This window comes from Falco biarmicus, chromosome 13 (genome assembly GCF_023638135.1).
Source record: "Falco biarmicus isolate bFalBia1 chromosome 13, bFalBia1.pri, whole genome shotgun sequence".
Lineage (NCBI taxonomy): Eukaryota > Metazoa > Chordata > Aves > Falconiformes > Falconidae > Falco > Falco biarmicus.
In genome coordinates this window covers 28,989,724-29,007,896 of record NC_079300.1, presented here as the reverse complement: position 1 = coordinate 29,007,896, position 18,173 = coordinate 28,989,724, and the positions used below count along the sequence as shown (strand labels likewise).

The following is an 18,173-nucleotide window of genomic DNA, read 5'->3' as shown; positions in this document are numbered from 1 at the left end:
TGAGTTCAATTTGCAGCTTTGTGAGCCCCCTGTCAGGGTATGCTCATGCAGAGGATTTGATTTATTTCACTGATGTAGTTCTGGCTCCTCGGAGGTCTGTTGCTTAAATGCAGTGCAAAGCCAGGATGTTGTATGCCAAGAGTAGGAATTTATGTATGTGTTATCACACAGCTCAGAGCTTCATGTGTTTTGTTTTGGTTTTTTTTTCCTAAGCTGTAGTCCAGTTTACTTTTGCTTTGGATCCCAGGCAGTGCAATACAGACGCAGCCTAGGCTCCTGAAATACATTAGTATCAACATCTTAAGAAGACAAATTCAACTCGTTGTGATATGAGGGCTTTCTCACCAGCTGTTTAATTTGATGCATGGTACCACTTTCCTACCCCTGCTCTGGGCCTTACAGTACTACGCTGTGAGATTGATGTGTATGCATGCATAATGCGTATTTAAAACTGAATCTGTTCGAGTGCTCCAGGGAAAATGTGACTGTGCACTGTAGCAGATAGGAAAATTGTCTTCAGTTTAATTTTATTTCCCTTTAGTCATTCTGCAAACCAGTTTGAGAAGAAAAATGTTCGTCCTTTTTTAGAAGTCAGAGGAACTAAATAGCAGCCCTGCGGTTGAGAGGGGCCTCCATGGCGAGCCTGCTGCCGAGCCAGCACACCAGCACACCGCTTCAGCTGGGACCGGAGTGCCTGGCAGCCTTGGTGCCGATCACGAGGGCGGTCGAGGGAGCTAGGAATGGCACACGAGCTGTACTTGGGAAGTTCGTCAGGAAGCAGCCCAGCTTTATGCTCACACAAGGGGGAATATTGGGGAGGGACAGGGGGGATGGACACCAACAAAAAAAACAACTCACAGCCAGAACATTCAGAGTAATGCACTGCAGCAGCCTGTGTTCCTCAGCTTTCTGAAAATGCTGCCCAATTCTCACTTTACTTTCTAGCTTGTACTCGCTGTCAGGGTTATATTGCAGGGTGTTTTCACACTGATGGCAGCAACAGGAACTGCTGTCTCTCTTCTGTGGCCTGGGTATGCTGTAGGTTATTGGGCCCTTTTCTTCCCCAAAAGGAAGAAAGCTAGTGAGCAGCAGAACTGACTCCTAGAAGATTGTTGTAAAAATGAAACTCTGAATGCACGTGCAAATTGGTCACTGCAGGTCTCTGGAAGGGGCTGGGAGGAAGAGGGTGGGTTAAGCTAAAAAAGGAGTTTCCCAGTGCTTGTCTTGCCACAGCCTCATGCGGAAAAAGTGGAAAGAGAAGAGTTGCACTTCTGAGGAACTTGGTCAGGTCTCCTACTTTTGGTAGCGAGTGATTTAGGATGGCACAGACCCTGGCTGGCCGCTTGCTGCCTCTGCAGCAGAGGAGAGAATGCATTTGTTCTTCAACTGCGGCAGTCTGTGTTATGATGATGTCTAAAGCTGCCGAGGACGAAGAGAGTACTTCCGTTTTTGCTGCCCTGGTGCAGGGCAAGAAACCTTTGGTAAAAGGAGGGAACAGCTCTTGGGAGTAGTATCGTATACTGCAGATGAGGACTGAGAATCGGAGCCTTGTGGTCACCCACGCTGGTACCTGTGAGTATGTTTTGTGGAGTAAGCAGCAGAACTGTTGGGAGGAAAGCTTTTAGTTCTTTTTTGTGTCTTTTTTTTTGGCGTGTAATGGGTTGCAGTACTGTCCTGTGCTGGGAATGAATCTATCTGAAGTCTGTAGTTAAGTATTGTTGGCAGTTTCACAGCTTGTCTCTGTGGTTCATTCCATTGCTTTCTAGTTCTTGTAATTAAATGTCGTGAGACTTGTGATTGTGGGGGAGATGCCAATGTGCTTGAATACATTATTATTACTGGTATTATCTTCGCTGGCAAAGATGAAACTGAATCCCTTTCCCCCGATTATGTCCTCTTCAATATGTTACCTTTGCTGCTTCAGTCATCTTTCTTTCAGATTCAGCATACTTTTATGAGGCTGCTCAAACTTAGGTTAACCATTTTAGTAAATGTCTTTCAGCCAAGCTCCAGAAAAACCCCCACCATTAATTGGGTTGTCTGATTCTGTCAGAAAAATATGAACCTGACATCCCCTTAGCCAATATACAGACTCCTGGCAGGCACTGGAAAAAAATGAAAATTCCCCCTGGTCCTTGCAATTCCCTTTCCAAGCCATGATTCAGCAAGGCAGCCACGTGGGTGATGGTGCAAAAGCGATTACGCCTAGCTGCTGAGAGATGAACAGGCTCCTTTTTCTCTTCGGGAGAGTGAGAGAGCAGAAAAAGGAGCTTCAGGGTATATTTGCACTCCTCTTTCCCCCCCCTTCTTTTTTTAATCCTTCCTCCAGTCGTTGCCCATAATGCCAAACCTCTGCCAGCAATTTCAAAAGTGCTTCCTGATCCTGTGCAAACTTTCCCTGCAGAATGAAGACAGGGTAAGGATAAGGGGGAGGGAACTGCCCTCTTCTTCTGCACTCAGCTAAGAGTGCAGTCAGAAAGAGATTAGCTGTTTGGATTTGAACCTGAACAAAACGATTGATTTTTAACTTCCAATGATGGCTGAAGGGTTAGACTTCCGTTTCCTGAAGCGGTCCGTTGTGAGTGGAGCTGTTGTAATTTATTTAAACAATTAATTCAAAGGTGCTGTGCATTGAAATGGTCCTTTCTGCAGAATGGTTTTGGATCTAGCAATTTATTTTAACAAAGGCCTTTGAAACAGCTGCTCAGAAATTATACTACTTTGTGTTATTAAATAAATCATGTCTCTTAAGTTTTTCCTAAAACCTGAGATTTTGCTAAACCACAGATTTAATGAACTTGAAGGATCTTGTTTAACTGCGAATGACGGCGCCTGTCCCTCTGGTGGGAAGCCGATGCTGGAGCTCTTTCTGCCACTCCAGTCTGTTCTAGCAGCCCCCCAGCTCGGCTGCCTTCCTGCAGCCCCCGGTATTGCTGCTGGGCTCGGCTGCGAGCGAGGTCAGGGGTCTTCCTGAACACCTTGGAACACTGAACAGCTGGTCAGAGCTGCAGCTCTGAGGGTTCTGCACAGATGCTGTTGTGCTGGTTTGCTGAAGTGCCTGGTTTTCTCCTGGAATGGATGAGTTTTGGATTTCCATATACTTGTGTCCAGCCTGTTGCTTAAAAATTTCTTCTCTTGAGCACGCAGGTTGCTTAGGAGTAATTTGTTTCAGATAAGAAGCTGTAATAATGAGTATGTGATGAGCTGACTTGCACTGCTTGTGTCACTGAAAATTAAGAATTTTTTCTATGCTGAGAACTTTATTTAAAAAATATATAAACAAAAGAGCAGTAAATGTTTTTTGTTTTTTTTTTTTTTAAATTTTATTTTAAATTTGAAGCCTGATTACAGCATTGTTAATTTGATGACTGCGCTCTCCAAGGAAGCGTGTGGGGAATTAGTATGGGCTTGGAGGGCCAAGTCTGTGCTTGTCCAGTTTCAGATGCGGGTTAGTTTTTATCCTTACATCCTACCCTTGCTACTCAAGCAGCTTAAAAAAACCTGCACAGATGGAAGAAATAATAGGGTTTATATCAGAAAAATACAAAACACTGCTCATGATGTTGCTTTCTTCACAGAGTATATAATTTTGGTGTTAAAAGTTCTGTGATATGCTTATTTATCTACTATGGTTTATTTAACCATCTAATTGTATTTCTTTGTTCAAAAGGAGGAGCACTTTCTTTTATGTCTGTTCCCATTTGGGTAGCTAAGCACCCTATATCCTACTCTTTTCGGAGATTTAATTAGCACAAGGGAAATGGATTATGGTCCCCTGTACTGCATCATGCCAAGCCCAACTTCAACAAGACTGAACACCATATATCTGATTTGGTGGTACAGACCAGAAGTTTGTCCATCTCCAATTGGTGGCATGCACTTTGTGCAAACAGTATGTGTTGTTAGGGGAGTGTTTGGAATTAAAATCCCTGTGGGTAGACCTGCTGTTACGTTTGCAGGGTTCTTAAATTTTTTTCCTCATATTGCAGCGTAGATACTGGAAAATGCAGAAGATCCTATAGTTAAGTTGCAACATTTGAAAGAGCCATCAGCAAGTGAATTTGGAAGACCGTTGGAGGATGGGAATCAGTCTGATTCACAACCATCCCTGCAGACATGTTCAAGTGTTGCAGGGCTGTTTATCGCTCCCTCATCAGGCAGAGGGCTCAGAGGCAGGTTTGTCTAGGTGGGTGTTGCACAGCTTTGACTGCTGTTCCCTGTCAGGGTTTAGGTAGGTGGGACAGCTAGCACATGTCCAGCTTTTACTTGCACTGCCAGAACTTTGCTTTGTGCTGCTTGTGGCTCTGAAGGTATTTGAACAGAAATTACATGATAATTAATTTTAATCTGTCTTGAGCTTTACGACATAAAACAGCGTGCTCTTGTGCTGCTTGAATTCAGGCTGCTAGCCTGATTGGTTTTCTTTTTTTTCAGATTTTGCAGTATTCACCCACCCAGTGAAATGATAGGGAATGGCAGTCCACATGTTTTTAGTTCTGCTAAGACCATATTGTGAGTTATACGTATTGTGCTGAGGCACTGTATAGCACAATCTTTATACTTTGGAAAATCAGGTGTTATAATTGAGAGTGCTCTGCACTGTCTTATCCTGAATTTTTTAAATGACACTAATAATGACTGCTGCAGTGGTGTGGCTAGGACAGAGTCACGCTCTGGGACTATGACGGGCAGCTGGTAGACATCAGTAGGCCATTCATTTCCCAAACTGCTGTGAGAGGAGGAGGTCAGCACAGAGATGTGTTGGGGTAGCTCATCATTTGAGCGTATGGAGGAATGAGGGGCATATTTGTTCCTCAGCTGTCATTGAGAGGTAATTTCTATAAATCGTTCTTTGTGCTGTTTACTCTGTAGCAGAGAGGCTGCCTGTTTCTTCGTGCTCGGAAAAGAATCTCCAGGATATTATGGGGAGGGAAGAAAGACCAGTGCAGATTTTCTTGAATGTGGAATATGTCATGTAGGTACTTCATTGTGCCGTGTTCTTAGCTTTAGCAGCCACTTCTTTGTGATCTCGCTCAGGTTTTTGTTAAGGACTCAGAGGCTTATGGTAACAGTGTATTCTTTTTACAAATGGAGAAAGAGTGGCACAAAGTGGTTAAGCAATGCAAGTCACTCAGAAGTGGAATGCATCCAGTGGATCTTCGTCCCATGCTCTTTAATGCAGGCTGCGTAGTTTGGGTAGAGATATTCTTAGTATGACTTAACCTGGGCAGTGTGCTGAATTATGACTTACAGGCTCTTCCTTTCTCCCCAAGATCTTGTCTGATAAACGACAAGAAGGAAAGCATCTAAGGCTTTTAAAGGTGTTTGACTTCAGAGGATGAGGCTCTTTGGGCTAGAGCTATACCTACAAGATACTGTACTTACACCCTTACGCGTACTGTCCTTTTCACATATGCAGCCTTTGTGGTAGTGAGCCAGATCTGGGAATCTGGCCACATTAGAACTGACTCTTCTTTTTGACTGGGTGAATTTCATCACTGGAAAAATTTGTTGCTCCATCCCACAAATGCTCCTGCTTGTGCAGGTGAATGGGCGGCCCAGAAATGGGAGTGAGAAAGGGATCCGCTTCCTTTGGTGGAGACATCAGTGTCTGCCAGTGTGGCGCTTGCAACGTTCCTCAGAGTTGAGTTTGTACCTCCTTTCTCTGTTAGCCAACAGAAGAAATGCTATGTTTATGGGTTCTATGCTTTCTTCCTATGTTAAAACATATTTCTATTTCAGTGTTTTCACTAGCTATTGAGAACCATGTCTGACAACGGAGAACTGGAAGACAAACCACCAGCTCCTCCTGTCCGGATGAGCAGTACTATCTTCAGTTCAGGGGGCAAAGACCAGTTGTCTGCCAACCACAGCTTGAAACCCCTGCCCTCTGTACCAGAAGAGAGAAAACCTAGAAATAAAATCATCTCCATATTCTCTAGCACTGAAAAAGGTAAGATGCCTCTATTTTCCAAGGTTACTACTTGCATTCCTTACGCATATTTCTAAATTTTGGTAGCGCTTTAGACGTTTGAGTCCAGCCTGTCCAAGTGTAGGGGATTGGAGGAAGTGTTGAAAGTTGGATATGTGTGTTCAATGAGCTGAGATGTTCTTTCTGTTTGCACTGTAATGTTTGAAGATGAAATGCTAAGTACGAAAAACTAAATAGCTTGCTGAGGAAAACCACCACCTATTGCTTCTCATGTTTGCTGCCCAGTTGAAAGTAATGCATTTCCAAACAACCCTAATAAATATTTGTGATTCCTGGGTATTGTGTTACTTACCATTTTGCTATGCTAAATTCAGATAGCTAGTTTAAATAGCATCCAGCTGTTTTGGAAGTTGTGTCACGTTGATTTTAACCATTTATGTGGTTTTCTTGAGGAGAAAAAAAGGTAATAAAGAAATAGTGGTGAGGGTGGAGTGTGCATGAAGGAGGATTGAGAAAAATTAATTCCTTCTGTGTGTGTAACTGCACTGCTAGTATTAATTACTAGTGGGGGGGAAAAATCTGGATTGCTGCAAACAAGGATTATTTCTGAGGAAAAAATTGCTGTAATGAAATACATGTATTTCATACATGTATATGTATATTTCATATATGAAATAGACTGTATTTGTGCTTTGTTTCTGTCCTCTTTTCTGTATGATGAATGTATGTACAGTGCTGTAGCCCTGATCCTGGTTCTCCGGGATGTCTCTATCCATGTACAGCAAAATAGTGCATAGACAGAAATATCTTCTAACATCTGGTGTGGTAAAACTGTGCAGGGAGTTACAGGCCTGACCTGAAACTGATGTGCATTTTATTAATCTCTACCGGTTAGTATTTTTGTGATTACTATTAAGATGCACAAGGTGAAGACCCTGCTGCTCTTTGAAGTCTTCTAGTTCTGCTCTTGGCTTCCTGCGCCTCGTTGCTGATGTGCTGGGCAGGACTGGTTCAGTCATGCCGACACAGGTTTGACTGTTTCAAGAGACTTTGCTCCTCTGGTTATTTATTCACTTGGCTAAGTATTTCCCCCAGGGCTGGTTTTCACTCTTGCTTCAGCTGTGTGAGCAGTCCCTCTGCAGCCATGCCTCACGCTGGAGAGAAACGCTGGCGGCAGGCTTCCCGCTGTTTGGAAGACCTGGCTTTCCATGATCTGGCAGTGTTTCTGCTCTCAACAGTGGGCGTGTTTTCCTTTTTGGAGGATGGAAGGATTTGGCCAGTGTAGCTTTTGTAGTTATTTCACGAGGTCATTTATTGTGAAATAACTGTCCATGGCTGGATTACAGCAGTGGAAGTGGTGGTCTTGTTTACTGGCATGGGTAAGCTTTAAAGAAGTAAGCCTATAAGGAGAACATGGGAAGCTACCACAGCTTGGTGGCAGCACCCCAAGAGAGAGACTCCAGGCCTCTGAGGCTGGTGAAGGTGGTGAATCTGGGTGCTGCTAGCTGGGTGCAGTGCCGCATGTCTGGAGCAGGTTCTAGCTTAGCTCTTTGATACTGCAGAAACTGGTGTTTTACCATTATGGTGTTTGTCATGGGAGGAAATGCCTAGAAATTGTTGGTGTGGGTGCTGAAAGAAAATATTGGGGAAGGATCAAATCTGGCCATCTTCAGGCTGGAGAATGGGTTAGGAGCTGGAATGGCATTTGTCATTATGTTGTTCCATCGATGGTTCAGCAGAGCACTTGTAGCCCTTTTTTACAGACAGGGATATAATGAAGTAGAACATAAACCCCACATGAAAGAAGGTTTTCCTTGCTCTGGATGAGTAATACTGCATAAGACTTGCTTGTGTTCTGAAACAAATTGTGAATGCAAGCGGGCGCAGCGCAGCTGGAGAGCTTTGTGACATTTTATAGCGCCTTTACTTCTCCTTGACTGTTTCCTCTTTCCATCTTGACAGTGGGTTGGTTTTTTGATGAAATGGCTGGGGAGGTGGTTGAAGACTTGTCTAGAGTTGTATTGGCTCACCTGAAATTGCTTTGGAGTCCCAGTACTTAAAGATTATTGAGACCACTCTGTAAATACTCATGTGTACTAAATTGATGGAAATTAATCTGCATACTTGTTTAGCATGTGTCTTTATACCTACTGATATTTAGTGATGTAAACTAAAACCAGAAGAAATAACTTCTGTTGAGAAAAGTACATTTTAGAGAAAATGGTGTCAGTGTGTTTTCTAGATGTTAAAAAGTATTTCAGATAATGTCCTTCTGAAAAAAAGCAGAAGGTTTTACTGCATGGTAAGATAATGTGGTTAGGAAAAATGGTAACTGAATTACCTAGCTGAAAGAAACTATCTGAAAGTTGTGTTTTGTCGATTAGGAAAAAAACTTCTTGATTGGATGACCTGCAGCAAGGATAATGTAAACATCCAAAAAAATGGTTTTGGCCCTCAAGACTGCAGAACTGGCTGTCAAACGTAAGCAGGATATAAATGGACACAGTGGCTTTCTGGCACTAAAACAGTGGTCAGATGTTAGTTGTTTTGTTCGTTAGCATGGCTGAGATGCACCCTCGCTAGAAATGCCAATTTAAATACTTTCTTTAAAGGGAAAAAAAAAAATCTGCTGCTGGGAAGCTTTATAGAAATCCTATCTTCCTGCTTGGATTAAAAAAGTACATGTGAATTAAAAAAGTTCATGCGAAAAATTTCCTCAGCCAGTGCAAAAGTTAAATTACTACCAAAATGGTAAATTCTCCTTTTCTGAAAATGAAGGGATGCCTTACAGGAAGATCTACAAGGCTACTGCAACGGAGCTGTTACTGGTTAACGTTATTTGACTTTGTTCTGCAGATCTCTGCCCACCTGATTTTTGCAAGGTCCCTCCTGGCCAGCTCCATCGCATCTATTGCCACAGCTCTGCCCCCAGACCCCCTCTTGGGAGGCTCCTCTAGCGTAGGAGGTGGTGCTGGGGGGGGGTGGGCTTCGGGGAACTCACTGCAGGCGATGGGGTTTAGCCAATGCAGAGCTTCTGCCCCAAGTCTGAGCTAGTTCTGCACTGAAATAATCATCTGTTTGAAGGGATTATTTAATGACCTAGTCATGGAGGGTCACCCCCCCACCCCCAGTTTCATTGTTTAGGATAAATGAAGTGATAGTCATCTTTTACTAGAGTACTTAATTGCCATGAATTTCCTTGGCTAGACTTCTGAAGTCAAATGAAACTGTGTGTATGTTTATGGAAAGCTTTAAAACAGTCCCCTGAAACAAGAAATGTTTGTCTTCAAGCAGAACTTGCTAAAGGAGGTGCTGTGGGGCATCACCCAGCAAGGCTGCAGCTCGGGGTAGATTTCAGTGTGGTTTCAGCTGCAGCTCAGTAACTCAAACTTAAAGTAACTCGCTAAAGCTGGAGTCATCTACCTGCCACGACCAGGCTGCTGGGAAGTGTCTGTTTCTCGCTTTGCGTACAGAGGTCGGCTGGCGGGAAGTGAGGGATGCTTGAGGATGGGTTTGCCATGCAGGAGGGTATGTGAAGCACCTGGAGTGACACCTTGCTGAATGCCTGTGGCTTCATTTAGGGAAGAGTTTAACTGTATTTGAGGCACTTTCTTAATCAGTTCTCCAATTCGCCAAATCCTTCTGAAGGACCGAGTCTCCCCACTCCTGGGAACATATGCTGTTGTCTCTGCAGGGCCCAGGGGCCGCATTTTAGATTGACTTGCCGTTTCAAACGAGCATTGCCCTTTATTAAAGGGGTGCCCATTTAAAGACAGAACTGTGTTGCAAACCTAATCAGAGGTTGAAAAGCAGCGTGGCCTCACAGTGGCCTTGTTCGAAGAGCCTCGAGTATGTCCTGCCAACACATGACTCACGGGACTTGCCTCTTGACTGAAGAGTTGCTCGCGTTCGTTTGAAGTGCTGCTCAGATCAGCTGTTCCTGTGGGCAGAGGAGTGATTTTTAGTCTCCTTGCCTAGCCTACTAATAAGATTTGTGTATTTTTGGAAGGAGTGGGTTTATTTGCGCAGCACAGGCTGGAGGGTTTGAACACCAGCTCCTGTTACCTACGTCTCAAGTGCTCCCGAACAGGAACCTTCTGGAGGAATATAACTTTTTTTTCTTCCTTCCCACCTTACTTTCACATAAATAATTGCAAGAGATTGGGAAGAAACAATTCTTTCTTTAAAGTTTTCACATAAGCAAGTTTCTTCTGTCCTGTGACTGATGTTAATGGGAATGTTTGACAGTCCATTTGCTTTTTGGCTCTGACCTGTGCAGCCATATTAAAGATATCCTGTTTATAATAGCCGTGTCTTTCCACTGCATTGTTCAGCTGGAGGCAGCCCACATGGTTTTTCACTTGTAAGTATTGTCCTCGGCTTCTTGTCCATCTCCTGCCAGCGTAGGGGGATTTCAGACAGATTCCCTGGGTCTGAGTAGCGTGATCTATGCTTGTCCCATGTTCCGTAACTTTTGGCCATGTAGTAACGAAGAGGGTGCTGCTGGTTTAGCTGCTCTTTTTCTGTACTGAAACAACATGACTTTTTATTTTTAAGGTGAATTTAAAACAAAGCAAAACCCCTTTTTTTTTTGATGTACAAACATAAAATCAAGGAATCAAGTTAGATTGCAAAATGGTGTGCTGCTTTCCTTTGTGGTTATGAGCACTATGGTGTTCTTGCTGGCTCCATGCACGCTATAATAAATGCAGCTGACTCAGCTGTGTGTTCTGCGAGCCCACAGGCGTTCCCAGGATTACAGATGCAGTTTTCTTGGTATCAGGTTAGACATGCTCCACAGCTCACTGCCAGGCCTCTGCCTTTCCGCCGAGGACTGTGAGATGAGGCCTTGAGCATCATCTTTCTACCTGCAGAGCAAACGGCAAGTACACTCCTCTGGCAGGGAAGGAAAGCAGGGCTCAGGCTTTTGGCAAGAACAAGAAAACAGGGTCCTGAAACCTTCCAACTTAACTGTGGACCTTTTCTGAGTAAAGAGAACAGAATGGTGTGTTTTAGATTGGGTTAACTGAAAAATGTCTTCCATTTTTCTTTATTTTCTCTTTGTCAGGAAAAATAAAAACAAAAAAACCCCAAAAACAAAAAACCCAAGCCCCTGGAATTATAAACTATGTTACAAATGTAATTGAATCTAGGTTGGATTGTGCACATGGTTCTTCTCATTATCTGTTCCTGCTTCTGGTACTTATGCTGGCTTTTTTTTCTCTTTTAATTTAAATTAGGTAATTGCTCTAAGACTATAAACTTATCTTCATCACAGGAAGTCCTAGTTTGCATTAATTACCTTGAAATGAAGCAGTGAGGCAACTGAGTTTTAACTGTCTTTAGGGTGAACTTGAGGTTGAACTGAAGTTGTCTTCTGTGGTGTTCTTAATCCATATTAAAATGTCCTTTTTTGCATTGTAAACATTTCATATGTTTAGATTTCATATGCTCAAAAGAGCTCCTTGCACTCTGGTGCTCTTAATCTCTTGCTTGCTTGCTACCATAGTATGAATGATTTGAATGGAACAAGTTGTTGATTCTTACGTGAATCTATACCAACCTGAAAATACCAAATCACTGAGCTGCCTATGTAAAGACCTCCATCCAGTAAACAGAATAATGATTACATTAATCCTAACTGTTGTAATGCTTGGCTTGATTATATTAAATGGAGACAATAGGACTTTAAATCTTTGCTCAGTAGATCTTTGAATGTCTGTTTCAGGAAGCAAGAAGAAGGAAAAGGAAAGGCCAGAAATCTCCCCACCGTCAGATTTTGAGCACACCATCCATGTTGGCTTTGATGCTGTTACTGGAGAGTTCACTGTAAGTATCCCTGCCTTGGAGTTGTTCAGAAAACATCTGTGGGTCAGCACTGTAGTGAAGCCATTGCGATGTTTTAGAATAAAGTGCAAGTTAGTCTTTGTTTTTATCAAAAGAATTATTTTATTGTGTATTTGTACAGCATGCAGAGTAATGAGACTGTGGCGTGTTAGTACTTCTGCAGTGTGAATGTCAGGTCTGATGCTTTGTGTCACCTGGCAGAGCCTTCCCTGAGAAACCCTCCTCAGTTTACTTTCATTAGCGGGTAACGCTGGTTCTGTTGAGTGCTTTTGTATTCCCATTCCTGGCTTAATACACCTGAAAGAGGTGGTGTCATGGGCACAGAGATGTGTGGTGTGCATGTATGGCTCCCCATTAAACCCCATCTGCTTGGTCATGTGTTTAAGGCTGCATGTGTTACGCTTTTTGTAGAAGAATGAAATCTGTTCTGCTTTTTAAAAAATCTTCAAAATACTAGAAGGATGCTTAAAGCAGCCTTTTTTTTTTCTTCAGGGAATGCCAGAGCAATGGGCTCGGTTGCTTCAGACCTCAAATATCACGAAGCTAGAACAGAAGAAAAACCCCCAGGCGGTACTAGATGTGCTGAAATTCTATGACTCCAAAGACACAGCAAAACAGAAGTATCTGAGTTTTTCTGCTCCAGGTGAGATCCAAGTGTGTGCAAGGCACATTGCAGAGGAGTTGGGTGTTTGAAACAGTCTTTCTCTCTTTCAGAATAATAAATCAGATTCAAATGCTGAAAGAGCAAGCTATTTTTCAATGAGGAACAAATATTTGAAGATGGATTTAAAACTTAATGGAAACTGGCATTGTCCAGTTAATTTCCTGTTTTAAGTGGAGAGGGAAAGAAATAGAACTGGATAATTCAAAATAGCAGTCAAAATTAACTTAATGGGCTGTGTTGATGAAGCTGGGACTCTGAGACTGCAATTGATTGGTTTCGTGCCGGAGACCTTGCTCCTCCCGTCTGTGGCCAAAGTGGTTATCTGTAAATTCGATATCACCATATGGTGACATCAAAGATGCAAAATAAATTGTGGCTTCTACATTGGGAGCTATGTGGGGGGCTGAGAGAATAACTGTCGTACAAGCAGATGCAGTTTTACCTAGTTTTCTTCCAAATTATTTCTGGAAGTAGCTTAGTAATAAGAGTTTGTATTTCTCATCCTTGATTCAAAATACCCTTAAGGGAACATCTCAGTAAGACAGAACATGTAAGTGTGACCAGCAGTGATCAGTTTAGAAAACTATGTGTGGGTATTCAAGTGAGGTGAAGAGCAAGCTGGGGAATGAATAGGTTTGTATACCCTTAGGGGAGGATTTTAGAAACTTACAGCTTCCCTTCTGCATGGTCTTACAGTGCAATACTGGTTTCTTGTATTTGTGACCATGAAATTTGCTTTCTGAGAGATGGAAAAAAAAATAATCTCCAAAGCAGTCTGTGTTCTTTACTCTGTAAAGTTCACTTTTCATTATTTTTCTGATGATCTTATATGTTCTGCTATTTGTCTTATTTAGAAAAAGATGGTTTCCCGTCAGGAACACCAACGGTGAGTGTGTTTACTATTCTTTATGTATTCTTAGGTGCAAGCAAGTTCAAGTCTTCTGTATTTGTTGTTATGCTGAATCTTGCAATATAAAACAAAATGAGATATTTTTTTTGTGTGGAATAAAAACATGAATTGGGGGGGTCAACAGAGAGTATTTCACTGGAGCAGTAGTATTTTGAGTCTCATAATAAAATGTAATAGGGCACTTAAACCACTCAACCTGTCTTTTTGGTTCAACATCAAAATTCTTTTATCTTCATGTCAGAGGAGGGGAAAAAAAAGCATGTCTTTAACACTGTGCAGGAGATAATCTTGTGGTTTGGGTTTTTTTAACTTTGAAAATGTAGACCAATGCCAAAGGTTCAGAACCATCAACAGCTGTGGCAGATGATGATGAGGATGATGAAGAAGCTCCTCCTCCTGTTATTGCTCCACGACCAGATCACACAAAATCGGTGAGCAGCCGTAAAAATTACCGTGCAGACCTGCATTTCTCAGTATTGCAGAACTTAGTTTCTACTTCTGTTTTCTAGTGAAGTGTTATATTTGTGAAATGAACTGTTGTAAGTTTTTAGGGAAAAGTTCTGGTTTTTACTTGTTTGCTAAGAAAATGCCTAATTTCTGGATATCAGTTGGATCAGAAATCCTGAGGTTAGTGCTGTTTTGTTTGTTGGCATGTGTTGAAGGTATCCAGTTATGCTTGTCCTTCAACCCAACATATGAGGCGGCAGCTTTTTAGCTCTAAAAAGCTATAGCCAGTTTCTGTAACTTTGCACAGGACAGTGGTACAAGTGTAATGTATTTAATTTTCTTTGTTTTGTTTGATTGCAGTGTGATAGCCTTCAGCAAATATACTACCTAAACCCGACACAATTCAGTTTTAAGATTTGAAAGCTTATTTTGCTTATTTCACTCAGTCATCAACATTGCATGAATATAAACACTTAAGAAGTTGTTCATTCAGTTTTAGTGTAGTCATCCTGAACTACACACCTTGTTAATAGTGTCCCAGGGTTCCCACTTACTCCGGCTCATTCTTTTGGCTGTGGTAGCTGTATATTTTGCTACTCTTGCCCACTTACTCTCGCTCCAGGAGTGCAAATGTGAGTTGTGTTTCTTTTGTCAAGTGTTACTGCTTTATATTGCCCACTCAGTATGTAGACGTAGAAAATGTGACAAGTCTACAGTCTGATATTTCTAGAGCAGCTGTGTATGTCTGTGAACTGCTCAGGTGGGAGTTAAGTAAAGCTCCAAGAAAATGCCCAAAACTGGGGCAACTGGGAAATTTCTTAGTCTCGTGCTTCTTTTCATGGCAAAGCATGAAGCTTTTTTTCCTTTAGATCTTACTGGTAGTTGATCTCGCTATGAAATAGTGGTTTCTGTTGTATTAACTAGCATAGATTATAACGAATAAACAGGTAGCAAACCCACAAAACATCTCTGTGGAAGTTGGAGTTAATCCCCTAGCATCTATGCTGTTCAGGAGGTGTTTGGGTCTTTCTTTCAGAGGTCAGTAAGGTTGCCAGCATCTTGACTTAGTGGACTTTTAACGTTTCTCAGGTCTAATTTCTGCCTCCAACATATTATGTAAAATGGTGCTTAGGGATCTTGAAGAACTGGGATTGTTTTCAACTGAAGGGCAATGATTGTAAAGAAAATGCTCAGGTAAATGGTCTCTCTTAACAGATTTATACACGGTCTGTAATTGACCCCCTCCCTGCACAAGCCAGTGACACTTCTGTTGACAGTGCGACAAAATCAGGTGATAAGCAGAAAAAGAAGACCAAAATGTCGGATGAAGAGATCATGGAAAAACTGCGTAGGTGTTTTTTATTTTGGATAAACAAAAGCTTTATGACTGAGGGAGGAATGTTAAGTTTTTGCCCTCATCCTATTTTTGTGTAAGGGTTGTTTGAGGACTGTGCTTGACTAGTTTTGTGTCAGGCTGAAAGTACTACTTTCAGAAATTTTGCCAATTTAATATGCTTCAGAGCCCTATTGGATAACAAAAAATTGTAGAAGTTTTTTCTGGCTTGAAGTTCAGTTGTGCTAATGTGACCTGTATGTATAATACAACCATAATAACACAAAGTAGTTTTTGCTGTTGCTTGTTCCGTAATCATCTTGAAGATAACTTTTCACTGTATTAAAGTTCCTGTGCTTAAGTCGAGAACTGAATAGTTTCTGGACTTGGCTGAGCTAATGGATTTGTCGTAACCTCATACTGGGTTTTGCTACAGAGAAGACTACTGTTAAATTGAGATACTAGGGGAAATAGCATGATCTGTCTCATGAAGAATATAATCTAGTATATATAAATAATGCTTGTCTGAGGTTGGGCCATTTGTGAGTGGAACAGTGTCAGGAAGCTTTGGCTCTTCATGTATCAGCCTTTACTACCTGAGCTGGCCCACTCTTGGAGGTACCTTGGCCAGGCCAGCTCTTCTAAGGGGGGACAGCTGGATTGACTTTTGTTTTGTTATTTTTTTTTAGGCACTATTGTAAGCATAGGAGATCCCAAGAAAAAATACAACAGATATGAAAAAATTGGGCAGGGGTAAGTATTCAGCCCACGTTCTTTCCCAGCGAGCCAACATTAGACGCGGTGTACTGTTCTGTCTGATACATCACGTAGCCACCGCTTACTGAAGCAGGCAGAAGTGTTGCCTGTATTAAGCAGTGATAAAACGGATGGTGAAGGCTTTACACGGTGGTGGAAGTTTTGAATTGCCTCTTTTAACACGAAAAGTGTCGCTCTGTAGCTTTGCTGTTGGTGCAGCTGGTACTCTCCCCTCCCAGTAAGATGCGTTCATCCGTTTTGTTACATGACTGCTGAACAGCACGAGGGCGCGCCGCGAGCCTTGCTGTGTGCTAAGCTAACAACACTGCCATGACTAAGTTATTCTTCTAGTGGTCCTCTGAATCCTTCTGAGAAGAAAGTATATGCAAGTTGTAGCTTTCCCAGCTTTGATTATATATATGCCTAACTCCTACTGTATACTTTCCAAATAGGTCTGTGTGTGTTTGTGGGCAGGGTTCCCCTGGGGGAAAATGAAAAGTAATACCTACTACAGAAAGTGCTGCTCAGCTTACCAGATCGTAGGGAGCAGCCCAAGTTCTGGGGGCTTCGATGTCCTGGATGCAGGAGGCCTAGCTGGTGTCAGAAGAGTGTATTTGCAATTAGTCAGCTTTGTGTTAACTGACTGGCATTTCTGTGATACCACTTATTTTTAATAGCTTTTTTTTTTTTTGGTACAGCTCTTGCAACATCAACATCTGACACAATTTTGTGTTTGTGGCTTGTTTGTTCATGTGCATGTTTTTCACAGAGAGGTGCAACTTGCTGTAACGTTTTTCTTCACAGGGCTTCAGGTACAGTTTTCACAGCTATTGATGTGGCAACCGGGCAGGAGGTAAGCTTTCTATGTTCATTGTAATGAAAACGCTTTCTTTGTATAAATGTTCTTCTGTAGGTGGCTGAAATGGTTTGACTAGATTTCTTTCTGTGGCTCCCATCTCTGCTATCACCTCTCAGAAGAATATTTATCATAGTCATTTCTAACAGTGTGTGCCTTGTTCTGTAGTAATCAGATGATGAAAGCTAAAAATAGTTTTGTCTTTCCAGTGAAAAGCAGAGGGAGTGAAGTGTTCCAGAAATGGGTTTTGAAAACAGTTTATCCTTCAAGAATTGTAGGCAATGGTGTCTGGCATTTTCAGAAATAAAAGTTTGTTTTGTCTTTGTACACTTGTTCTCTAGTCCGGTCTCAGTAAAGGTGATGGATGTGCCTATCTGTATGGAAGCAGCTTGCCCCATGTTATTCTTTGATGTATTTAGAATGCCTGCTCCACATCCTGCTCTTTGCTTTTACTCCTTGGTGTCTCCAAACCCACTCGGTGAAACTGATGACATTGGCAGTACTCTGCACGCTTGTCATCCGGTGGTCATCTCTGCTTCCTGGCACTAAAATTTCAGCAATTATTTGCTATTCTTGGAATTCAGGTTTCCTTAATTTTCCTTTAAATATCCACAAGTAGCCATCCCTTAGGTCACTGATAAGTAATTGCCCTTTCAACAGTAACCACATTTACCAGTACTGCAGTGGAGCACCACGTCTTGATAAAACGCAAGCCTTTCAGTCATCTCAGTACGTCGTCTCTTAAATTGCTTTCTACATACTGCAGGACTTCACGTCCTCTTCCTGACTGCAGAGTCAATGTCATAGTCCAGTTCCTTTCTTAGACCTCCTCTGCATCTTGTCAGGCAGGTGGGCTGGCAGCTGATGGCTTGCAGCCTTCATGCATTACATGGACGCGGTACCCCTCTGGCTTCCGCAGTGCTTCATGTCAGAGGGTACAACTGGGTCTGCTCCGTGGTAAGAAGAGATGGACAAAGGAGGATTTTATTGCTGTTTTCCGCGCTCTAATGGGAGGATGCAGAGAACATGGTACTAGACTCCTCTAGAGCTATGCAGTGACAGACGTTAACAGATAAAAACTGCCATAAGGGGAATTCTGGTTAGATATTAGAATTTTTTTTCCCTCAGAGTCAGGATGATTGAACATGGGACGGGAGCCCAGAGAGGTGGTGGAATTGTACTTGCTGAGATCTCCATGCAAAACTCAGTTGCACAAGACCCTCAGCAACCTGCTCCATGTTGGCTGTACTTTAAGCAAGGGATTGGGCAGGATGGCCTTCAGAGGTCCCCTCCAATCTGTTATTTTGCGATTCTGTGCCACAAGTTCTCTTCTTTTAATGCCTTTGGCCACATGATAATGATAATTTCTACAAGATTATATTGGTTCTTCTGTTTGGTTTTGGACTTGTGGGTAGGTTATCTTGTAAA

General features: G+C 42.3%; 1 protein-coding gene across 6 annotated transcripts in view; it reads left to right on the top strand.

Moving 5' to 3' along the window:
• The window catches only part of PAK2 (p21 (RAC1) activated kinase 2), a 47,796-nt gene that overhangs the window by 17,252 nt on the left and 12,371 nt on the right, over positions 1-18,173 (top strand). For 4 of the 6 annotated variants that reach the window (XM_056358105.1, XM_056358109.1, XM_056358106.1 and 1 more), the window contains 8 exons: positions 5,743-5,953; positions 11,661-11,761; positions 12,272-12,422; positions 13,298-13,329; positions 13,677-13,784; positions 15,016-15,148; positions 15,823-15,886; positions 16,694-16,742. In XM_056358105.1, coding sequence (XP_056214080.1) covers positions 5,767-5,953; positions 11,661-11,761; positions 12,272-12,422; positions 13,298-13,329; positions 13,677-13,784; positions 15,016-15,148; positions 15,823-15,886; positions 16,694-16,742 — 825 coding nt within the window. In that variant the 5' untranslated portion in view covers positions 5,743-5,766. Of the gene's footprint in view, positions 1-1,312; positions 1,573-4,034; positions 4,187-5,742; positions 5,954-11,660; positions 11,762-12,271; positions 12,423-13,297; positions 13,330-13,676; positions 13,785-15,015; positions 15,149-15,822; positions 15,887-16,693; positions 16,743-18,173 lie in introns of those variants that run through there. The other 2 variants (XM_056358110.1, XM_056358107.1) reach the window with 2 other exon arrangements.